The sequence below is a fragment of the Synchiropus splendidus genome, chromosome 7 (genome assembly GCF_027744825.2).
Source record: "Synchiropus splendidus isolate RoL2022-P1 chromosome 7, RoL_Sspl_1.0, whole genome shotgun sequence".
Taxonomy (NCBI): Eukaryota; Metazoa; Chordata; class Actinopteri; order Syngnathiformes; family Callionymidae; genus Synchiropus; species Synchiropus splendidus.
Window position 1 is genome coordinate 13,391,233 of NC_071340.1, and position 10,642 is coordinate 13,401,874.

Below are 10,642 nucleotides of genomic sequence, written 5' to 3' on the forward strand. Positions count from 1 at the left end.
AAATTTCCCTTTAGTTCAAGGGACAAGGATATTAACAAAAGAGGAATGAAGTGAGAGAAAAAAATAAGGAAACAAAAATAATTAGTCAGAACACATTTGAATATGATCACTTTTATAGTCGCATTCCTGAGGGCTGCATCAATCTGCTCAAAGGCCGGCACTTTGCTGTGTGACCTGAACTTCCTTGAACAGTACAGGGTCTAGAGTGCAGGCAACTTTTGCTGTTTAAGACTTTGAATCATAAAGGCTTCACTACTGTAACTCAGAAGCACAACATTTAACTTAACCATTTCACTTATGGCACAAACAGTAAATGATCAGACTACGCACTGTGTTGCAGTGCATGCTGGGAATACCACCCGACACTCATCCCACTGCATTACAGTATGTGATATCTATTTTGTTACTTGAAAACAACTGAAGAAAAAATGATGAATTTTATGCTCTTATGTAACACACGTGTTCCCACGCACAGCAGATTGGTTTGACAGTTATCACGTCTAGCAAGGCTTCAAAGTTGAGCGTTGAGCTTCCACCTGAATGACCAAGAATCTCATGACTTCCACTAGCAGGAGGATTTCCCAAGCCAATCTTTGATGAGGTGCAACAACCGAGGAATCGGTTATTGAACACCATTTCATTGAACAGATTTCAAAATTCTCTCTCAAGCCATTACAGGAAATCAGACACCAACAATGTAGTGATACTCACATAGTCTTTTTCTGCCTTCTTCAAATTACACAATGACAACCTGAGTTGTTGTACCACGCTACGGATTGGTTGAGAATCCGCTGTCATCATGCTGGACAGTATGATGCATAACACTAGTTCTAAAAGAAGTGGGAGAGACAGAATTACACGCTGTGTAAGTGAGGATTTGATTTTAAAATACACAATGTTACCAAACTGATTCATTACTAGCACGGTCAGGATGCGCAAGGTTGACATGATACGGTTGCACATTAAAGTCATAGGAGAGTGTCTGTACTTACCTTTCCACAAAGACATCTTCGGTTGCCAACTTTAACCTCTTCAGTGAACACATGCTGAAAAGCCTCCACACATATAACTGAGGTTTTTTTCTTTGAGTTGGCGGATGATGTCACATAATAAGATTAAAATCTTCTTCCTTGTAATGGTTGAGCAACAGAAAATCAGTGGGGGAATACGTGAAAACCCCAAATTTGATCACAATATGAGGTGTCAAAGGGAAAGTGTCATTTTCATTTTTTTTCATTGTTTTTCATGGTGGAATGGGGGTGTATTCATGTCACTCTGTTTAATCTTCAGTATATTTTACATTGGAATAAAGGGGGAAAAAGTGAGCTGTATAATGGGCCTTTTGTTTTCAAGGCAAAACAAACATTTACATCGACTTTATTATATGTAAATGCGTTATTGTTTATTCGAATTCCACGTGGGGAAATTGTGACTTCTAGTGGTCACAGTGGAAAGTTAGAAAGAAAGAAAGAGCAGAGGCGCTTTCAAGGTCGCGCGTGGTCCAGTTGCAGGCCGTTAGTACGTTATTAAACTTGGAAAAAGAAGAAAGAAACCTTAAAATACCATTGGTTTGTATTTATACATGTATTTATAATAGTGAGATAATTTGTCGCCGACATTGTTGGCACACACACAAAGCACATACATTCTTTTGGTTTTACTTTTTCTTATTTTTTTTTTTTTTTTAAACCAGTAAAACCACAGTTCATTAAAAAAAACGAGCAAAAATAAAATTAATGAGTTGTTTTTCCCCCTTTCTCTCCTCACTCTTCTCACCACCACCAACAACAACTACAATAATAATAATAATAATAATAATAATACATGACACCTGAAAGAAAATTAAATAAAGGTCTTTTGATTTATGTTCAGGATCTTTATTTAGCTGACAACATTTGTTGTTATTTCCATTTCATTTCTCATCTTGCTCTTCTTCCTCCTCTTGGTCGCACCTAACTTCCCCATGTCCTTGGGCGACGGCTCATCCGGTATGAGTCTGACTCACGCACTGACACAGCATGCTCAGTTGACTATGTAATAAAGGTGATAAAATTGCAAATAAAGCCAAGCTAGAAAATAAAAAGCAAGTATCAATGATGGTGGTAACGGTTAACCGGCTGCAGACCAACTGAAACAGGTGCAACATTTGTCCACTCGCTGTCATATCCAGAAGTGAAAGTCACTTTTCTTGTCCCAGTCAGATCGCCAACTTCACATCACTCGTTCATTTCACGCTTGATTCTTATGTAATACACAGAAATACTGAGCGGGGGTGTTCCAGTACTTGCTCTGCATGAGTGACCGACTTCCAGCGTAATCATCATTTCATCGGCCTCAAGGCATGAGCTTTGTTGTGACATTCTTTGTGCTGTTTCGTGTGCATGTTTCTCAACTTTCATTACCAAGCTGTGACTCGCGGATCACGGAACACATCCATGGAATCGTGAGGAATGTGCGAGCGACAGTGCCTTTTTCTACCTTTTTTCTGTGGCCCATCGCATCAGCTGTTCATGACCCTCCTGGTTCATGCCACCAACCGGCTGCAGCCACAGTTTTGGGAGGAATGATGGAATGATTTGAGCTCCATATGGCGGCATCTTCACAGGCACCTTCCGATTTGGTTCTTTGCAGTGGTCACTGTTACTTCTGCTGTGTTAGGAAGGTTGTCATCCAGAACCTTGTAACTGAATATCTGTCATTACTTTGGTTGCTTGGTTTTATTGCGTCAAACTTTCATAATGGTACACTTATTTTAATGTAATAATTTAATGGGAAGTGAGATGTGACGTGAACAAAGACGCTTGAGCAGCATAACAGCATGCTCCTCTGACGCCCCTGTGACATCTGAGGCTACCTTTGCACGTCTTTGGTAGAAGCCCATTCTGTACTATAAAGTCTGTTTGATGGCCTTCTCACTCCAGCTGTTGGCCTCACAGATGTGTTTAAGATTCGGTCTAGTGTCTCTGATCTTCAATAAGAATTGTGTTTGACTTCATTCATTGAAAGAATCCAGAGGCACCACACCAAAGGAACCTCAGCCAAAGCGTAATTGTGCTTAGTAAAAGGCCTGTAGAAAATCCCTTTATATCTGTAAAAAAACTGTAGCAACTGACACTTAACTATTTTGGTATATTTGCAGAAAATGAATTTGTTTACAAATGTCTTCAGAAAGGAGTGGGCAATATGGCCAAAATACATAATGATTTATTTATTTTAAAGAAGCGTTTCGATTTTATCACAGTGGCTTTTACATGATTTTATTGTAGTTTGGGGAATTTCCAGACATATATTTGACATTCTTTGCCTCAGCTTGCTTCATGCCAACAATGGCTCTTTCTCTCTTCACATTTTGGTTCTGCATTTAGTTTTCAGCTAACTTTTGAAAGTCTACGATGTTAGCTCTGTTAGCTCTGTTAGCAGTCTTTGGCGTCGCGGGCCGCCAAGCAACAGTCCCATCTTCTGTCAGGACGGTATGTGGCCACGTTTGAGGCTCATCAGGTTTAAAAACAACTCAAAGTTGTTTAACCGACTTCTTCGCTCTGAGTGAATGGGAAGAGGAGCATAGCGCAACACTGCGCGCTGCAAGTGATGGACGAGTAGCATCAGCATAGATCTATGATGTATAGAAAGAATCTGACGGAATCCATGTGATCTCCTCACGTAGGTTGATCGTCAACAGGTCCAAATTGTTCAGGATTTCCCACGACGCACCTGACACTCTCTCACGGCACATTTGTGTGTCACCAGTTGAAAAACACTGGGCAAGAGGCTACAATTGTGGGTGATGTTTCGTTTGCATGAAGAGGGCGCCAGTGAGCATCACTGTCAATACATGGCGGGTGGTGAATTTGTACGTCCACCTCCTGGACTCCAAAGACACACAGAGGTTAATAGCTGACTCAGCGTTATCCCAGTTGTGAGTGGTTGCTGGGCGATCTGTCCAGGAAATACACAGTGAAAGCTCGTGCTGATTTATCTTACTGACATGAATTCATGTCCCGGACAGTACATGTAAGTCTTCTATTTATTGGATAATGAAAGAAAATTATTTCTGGAGAGGGAAGTGCATATAGTTTATATGCTAAGTGGAGGGGCTGGTTGCCAGGCGACCGTTATACACAGAGGGTTTCCCCTGCCTGACCAAAGAGAGCGTCGGGTTTCTTCCCTTCCATAATAAAGCAGTGTGTTTGCCCCGGGGTCCTCAGATGGGATGGCCTCTGGCTCCATCACGCTGACCTCCGTGCTGGAGAAGCTGATCCATCACCTGTGCCTCGACGACTTCCCGTGCGGATGCGGCAGTTGGGTGAGTTCACATCTGCGTGAGTGGGTTCTCTGCTCGTGGCTCACACTAACTCAGAGCTTGTTCTCAGAAAAAAAAACCCACCGCAGAGCTCACAGAGGCACCCGAGATGCCGAGTGAGGAGACCGAACTCCTGGACCTGCTGAGCTGTCCTCACTCTCCATGGAAGTCCGATGAATCGTGGAGCCCTCAGGCAGCAGCTCTCAGGCGACTGGCGGTGGTTTCGCCTGGTCGGGTGAACGACACCTTCATCTTCAATTACTTTAGGAAGCTTCGCGTCGTGGACAGGCATGTGAGTGTGACCTATTAACATCAATCTTGATCTGATCACAAAGTTTCCCACTGACTTTCAGTAAGTGGAGTCATATGTGCGATCGATTCTGACGGGAAAATTTGATGTATGTGATGTATCATCAAAGATTGTATGATAACGCTGCCTTCAGATAAAAGCTTATATTATGCGAATGACAAGAAGCTGCACCGATTCTCTTCCCCACAAAGCGGAAGGTTCTGTCAGGAGATGGTAAGGTTACAGTGTGGACCCCTCCGCATCCTCAGAACGTCTCTCAGGGTCATGGAGACTAGCAGAAATATTCCACGGTCATGTGACATTGGTGTTCGCCGATGTCACTTTAAGGTACACTGGAAGTTTACTGGCCCAGAAGCAAGGAAAATATCAGGAGATGTCATGAGCCTACCGGCCCATGAGTCATGACAACAGCCTGCAACATTTCTCTCATCAACGTCTCAATTCTTTATGAATTCAAACCTGAAACTTTTGACCTTTTTTTGAAAGATATAACATTTTTTCCCCCCTCCATTCGTCAGGTGTCAGTAATTGATGACGGGCTGTTGAGGTTCTCCAAGCTGGAGCAGCTGATTTTGAGTGCCAACCGAATCTCAAAAATCCCCGTAGCCAACCTTCCAAAAACTCTGCGGGTGAGTCAGGTTAAAGGAAAGATCAAACCCATGATTAAAACATGCCATTTCACACAGACCCGGAGGTAAGTTGTTTCCTCAATCGCTGCAAGGAATAGTGCAGGTTTTCCTCTCAGGGATTCTGCCGTTTGTGTCCTTGCACAGTTGATATGATCTTTTCTTTTTTTTTTGTTTTAAGGTCTTGGATCTTCGTGCCAACCTTCTGAATGACCTCAGCAATCTGAGTGAGAGCCAGCCTCCACACCTTCACTACCTCGGGCTCAGTTCAAACACTCTGGGTTCTTCTGAAGACATGACCTATTTCACCAAAGATCTCTGGTTAGAAATGCACACAAGCTAACTGACATTATCTGCGCCGATCCAACACTCGATATGCAGGAAACAAAACTCAACCAATGACAGGTTGTCTTTACGCGTGACGTCATGAAGTTCTCCCAATTCTTAGGGAGGTCAGTCACTTCACTTTGTTGTCGGAGGGCACTTGATAGTGCTTGTGTTCGGGTGAGAAATGGGACACAGCCTGAAACTTCACCTGAAACCAAGATATTCACATCCATTTTATTAATATTGATTTGTATTCTATTTACAACACTTAAACCATGTTGGCATGTTCCTCAACCTATACGCGCTGTATGCCGCTGAGGTATCCAAATAATCGTGAGTTAGTCGGGAGCCCAAGTCACGGACATCTACTTCCACCTCATGGGATCTAAGTTAACCAAAAAATATATCTCAGTGGAGAGATAGAATGTAGTAACGAAACTACAATGCTCAACACAGTCGCTCACGCGATAGTCGGTCGATCATGTGGGAGCAGCACTACAGGGTCACGCTGAGTGTTTAGCGATGTCAGCTAATGTCTGCTAGCTTCTACCTTTGATAGTTCAGTGCCTTTTAGCGCTGAAGCGGTCGGAGTCTGCCGTGACGTCAGACATGCGTCATTTGTTTTGTGTTCCAAAATAGTTACCTATTTTCACAAGCAAATAAACCATAGATTACACAACAAACAAAGTCGAAACTCACATCATATTTATTATTTAAATTGAGGTACAGCATATGTGTGATCCAAGGCGGTCCTCAGCGCAAAAGGCGCTGGGGAAAAACACCAGCCAGAGGAAAATAATAAATCAAATTCCAGACATTGAAATGACCCGAGTGGCACACTTACACATGGGGGTTACGTTTTCAGCGGCATCAAACTGTGTGCGGGCTGAAACAACCCAAGAAGTTCTTAAGAAATCTCCATGACAGTCTCAGGAAATTTCAGTCATGGGACCAGGAGCAGCTGGTTCGGTTTTGCTGGTGCTCCTCGACTCTGTAAGAATGTCATGACGATCATGATGGGTAAAAGTGATCCACCCATCAGAGCGCCGAGTGCTTTTCTGGTTCACATGTGAGATCTTAAAAACCCATTTGTGAAGGGTTTGTCACACCGTTTTCTTTGAAGGCATGACTGATCAGACAAACAGGAAGTTGGCTCCGTTTTGTCAAAACTCCAAAACAGGCCAAACTGCAACGGCAGCGCCTTGACGTTCCGTGACAAGTACAAGTTAAGACTGAAACAAAGACTCTCATCTGCTGAGTCAGCGCTGGTGGTTTTTCTTCTCAGTGCTTGAGTGTGGTTTGTTTGACCCAAAATTACAAATGACTATCCCTTGACGTTTGGGCTGTGAGATAACTGTGATCAGATAACTCCTAAAAAGACTGAAGCTTCTCATTTTTTCGACACCACAACAAACCACAAATCACACTGACTGTAAAATCCCCAGTCCTTTTTCACAGAAGACAAGTGAGATGTATTGAATGTTTACATTTGATGGCGAAATATTTCCATGCTACTGAGTCAGTAATGGGCAAAAAATGGCCAAAAAAAGGTTGATCTTAGAAAGGCTGATGATAAAATGGCTGTATCTTAAAAAATGTAGTCAAATTATATATATGACTCACATGTCTCAAAAAAAGATATATATATGTGGTTTTTACATATATAATATAGAATTTATATATATATATTTTATATACATAATTTTCTTTGAGACGTGAGACATATATATAACGTGACAACATTTTTTTAAGATTCAAAACAATTGCTTTTAAAATAAAAAAAAAAATCAATACATGTTCATTGCTAAAGGTTAAATAAAAAAAAATAAAAAATCAATAAATAAATATATAATTAAAAAATTATGTAATTACATTTTTTGAGACATGAGAGAATTAATAATGAGGGAAGAAATTTGTTTAGACTTTGTTTTAAACAATATAGAATTAATTTTATTTAAAAAAAATCAATACTGAAGATTAAATTACTACCCCCTCAAAAAATAATTTAAAAAAGAAAAAAACTGAGTAAGAGTCAAGCTACTGAACCACCTATATATATATATACATAAATATATATATATATATATTGTATATCCAGGTGGGTCAGTAGCGGGACTCATACTCAGTTTCGATGACCCCTCTGTCCCCAGGCCCCAGGTCGTATGTCTGGACCTAAGTGACTGTGAATTCGGGGTGCAGCAGGAACTGCTGGACTACCTGAGCGAGCTTCCCCACCTCAAGTCTCTCATGCTGCAAGGAAACCCCTTGACTCTTGCCCGCTCGTACCCAGGCTTCACGATCGACCGTCTGCCTCACCTGTCCTTCCTTGACGCCTCGCAGATCTTACCTGACGACAGGCAGAGGTTCAGAGGACTCGTGCAGAGAAGTGGTGGGTGAAGAGACGCGAGGCCTGCTGCACCTCTTCACCCTAACTTTGTCTCCTGACCAGATGCGACTGTTGAGCCAGCCTCCGTCACTGTGTGTGTGGGCACCATGAGGGGGCTGCCAGATCCCATGATGGACGTTGGGGAGAACGCACCTGAGTATCCTGTCATCACCTACAGCTACTGTGTGACGTATAAGTTCTTCACTGACAGAGCAAGTACTGAGCTGGTAAATTTGTGTATGTTAGTTCAGATGGATGTCTTTTCAATAGCATGAATTTTTCTATTTTGAAGCATAAAATACTGTTAAAATGAGAGAGTTTAGAAGAATGTACTTAAAAAAAAAAGGAAAATCTTCTTTTTTCTCTTTTGGCTTCTCCCTTCAGGGGTCACCTCACCGCATCATCATCTTCCAAAAAAGGAAAATGAAGACCAAAAATGAGTTGATGAGTTTCCATATAGGAATTAAATGATGAAAAAAACAGAAAAAAAACTTTTATTTCCCTATAGACTTCCATTCATTTTTTCCAGATCATAGGTTCCAAATTGCTAGATGGGAGACAACGGTATTATAAAATAAAATAAAAAATAAATATATCAAAACATTGAATAAAAAGAAACACTTTGAAAATAGTCTTTACTTCTTTAATTCTTGTCTCTTGATACTGTGTCTATGGGGGGCAAATGGAGGCTGGTAGTCTATTCTATTCAGCACATCTATAGCAGTCTTAACCCTTAAAAGAGACATTTTGACTGAAACCCTCAATTGTGCTGTGACCTTACTGAGCTCCACATTGAAACTGTTGGAGATTTTATGCTTATTCAAATACTTTTGGACCATGAAAACACTATTTCAGTCATCAAATGTGAACAGATATGTAGATACCAAACAGTACTTGCATTTCTATTAGAATTTCATATTTTCATTTAGGATTTATTATGTCCATTCCAGTTCACAAAACATGGATCTTTTTGGGGGCTTTTTTTTTTTTTACCACAGTGTGTCCCTGGGGCCCAAGGTTGAAGTGCGCTAGCCTGCGCTTTACTAAGCTTTATTGTTGAATGACACCATCTTGCACCAGTCACCGCACACATGCAGATTTCTCACATGTACTGTACCTCATCACGTGCCTCTTTGCAGGAGCCAGAGTTGGAGGTTGACAAAACAGCCGCAGAGGAAAACCAGCGGCAGGTCAATGCGCTTGAGGCGCCCAGGCCACTCCCATTCAATGGTAACTAGTCATTTTTGAAGTGGCATCGTGGCACTCTCAGTGTCGGTTTCAGTCGTGTTTGGTGTTGTTACACTTCAGAATGTTTCATGTTCCATTTTCATCGGATGGATTTTAAATATATTCTTGTCCAACAGTTGCAAAACACAGCACTCCCAAGCTGGCCTGGGCTGAGAGCATGGAGTTTGGCGACAGTCAAACCCACGCCATCACCGACCTGAGAGGCTTCAAGAGGTTCCTCAAACATGGGCTCGACATCCAGATAGAGCAGGAGAAGGTACCAGAAACCCATCAAGAGACTTGTCAAAGCATGAGCCAACCCTTTCCATTTCAGACCGAGTCCTGGCCAGCAACTCCTGAGGAGATGGCAGCATCCAAACTAGGCAAAAAAGAAGTACGTTGTTTTCACTTGCTCGGTGGTAGAGGAGTCTCCTGGCAGTAGCTTTGCTGGACAAAGGCAGATTTTACTCCCACCAAATTTCGTTTGAATGACATGTGACTGGAATTGGAAGTGAACAGGAATTTAAGTGGTTTAAGGAGAGACTGGAGACTGGTGCCCCGGGGTGTCACCACAAAGATGAGTTTCCAGTGAACAGCAAGAGCGTTTATCGTTCAAACATGTTTTTTTTAATCTTGATCAGACAGCAAAACAAGGAAACAAGGACAGACCGAAAAACAAGAGGAATACCATCGAGCTTGTCCCCGGGCCCCCCATCACAACGGTCGTCTGTGCCATCCAAGTCCCCATGCATGGTCTGCTCCGAGGAATCCAAAACATTGACACCGTCTGTGATTTTGGCATCCTTCAACCTAAACCTAAGGAAGAGAAGGAAGAAGAAAAAGAGGAGGTGCCTGAAAAACCTGAACCGGCAAGTACCTCATGACCGGTTCAGTAAGGTGAATAGAGGGTCAACTTCTTTTTTTTTTTTTAATCCAAAAGGAAATTAAAGAGGAGCCAAAGAAAGCAAAGAAAAAAGGAAAAGAAGAAAAAAACTCTGCAAAGAAACCTGCAGGAAAGGGTAACAATTCTACATTTAATTCGTGACAAGGCATGATGGGAACTTACCGCGGACATTTTTTCTGCAGGAAAACAAAAAGGTAAAAAGGAGTCTGTGGTGGAAGAGGCGGTGGAGACCTCTGTGCCCGAGGAATTGAAGCCGGTCACAGTAGAGCTCAGTGTGGAGCTGCAGAGATGGAGGTCTGCCTCGGAGGCAACTGTCGCAGCAATGGGCTCATATTTGGGTTGAAACGCTTCCCTTGACCTAAATGACGATGACGTTTTTTGACGATTTCACAACGTGAATGGTTCGCTGTAACATTTCAAACTGTCTTACATGATTAAACATTTGTTTTGAAAACTGGTATCCAGTATTGATCCAGGATTGGAGTCAAACACTCCGGCTTATTTGGCTTAGTTCCCCACCCACTTGGCTGAGAGACGGACACCTACTTTCTTTTGAGAAAAA

General features: G+C 42.0%; 1 protein-coding gene across 3 annotated transcripts; it reads left to right on the top strand.

The window, feature by feature from the left end:
• Nucleotides 1–2,121: 2,121 nt before the first annotated feature.
• On the top strand, nucleotides 2,122–10,525 carry LOC128762803 (leucine-rich repeat-containing protein 43-like). Of its 3 annotated transcripts, none has more exons than XM_053871317.1 (13): nucleotides 2,122–2,137; nucleotides 4,206–4,303; nucleotides 4,371–4,592; nucleotides 5,129–5,239; nucleotides 5,418–5,557; nucleotides 7,714–7,952; nucleotides 8,013–8,176; nucleotides 9,089–9,179; nucleotides 9,314–9,453; nucleotides 9,511–9,570; nucleotides 9,818–10,045; nucleotides 10,117–10,195; nucleotides 10,263–10,525. In XM_053871317.1, exons 2-13 carry the CDS (start codon nucleotides 4,211–4,213, stop codon nucleotides 10,421–10,423), a joined length of 1,728 nt encoding a protein of 575 aa, XP_053727292.1. In that variant the 5' UTR covers nucleotides 2,122–2,137; nucleotides 4,206–4,210; the 3' UTR covers nucleotides 10,424–10,525. The 3 variants fall into 3 exon arrangements, with proteins under 3 accessions (XP_053727292.1, XP_053727291.1, XP_053727293.1); XM_053871316.1 differs by lacking the exon at nucleotides 2,122–2,137 and adding an exon at nucleotides 2,932–3,045; XM_053871318.1 differs by lacking the exon at nucleotides 2,122–2,137 and adding an exon at nucleotides 3,725–3,886.
• Nucleotides 10,526–10,642: the final 117 nt, after the last annotated feature.

Coding starts and splice junctions, on each gene's coding strand:
- LOC128762803 (XM_053871317.1), top strand. CDS start 4,211: ATGGCCTCTGGCTCCATCACGCTGACCTCCGTGCTGGAGAAGCTGATC. Junction 5,240..5,417: donor ACCTTCCAAAAACTCTGCGG/GTGAGTCAGGTT, acceptor TTTTGTTTTAAG/GTCTTGGATCTTCGTGCCAA. Junction 7,953..8,012: donor AGGACTCGTGCAGAGAAGTG/GTGGGTGAAGAG, acceptor TCTCCTGACCAG/ATGCGACTGTTGAGCCAGCC.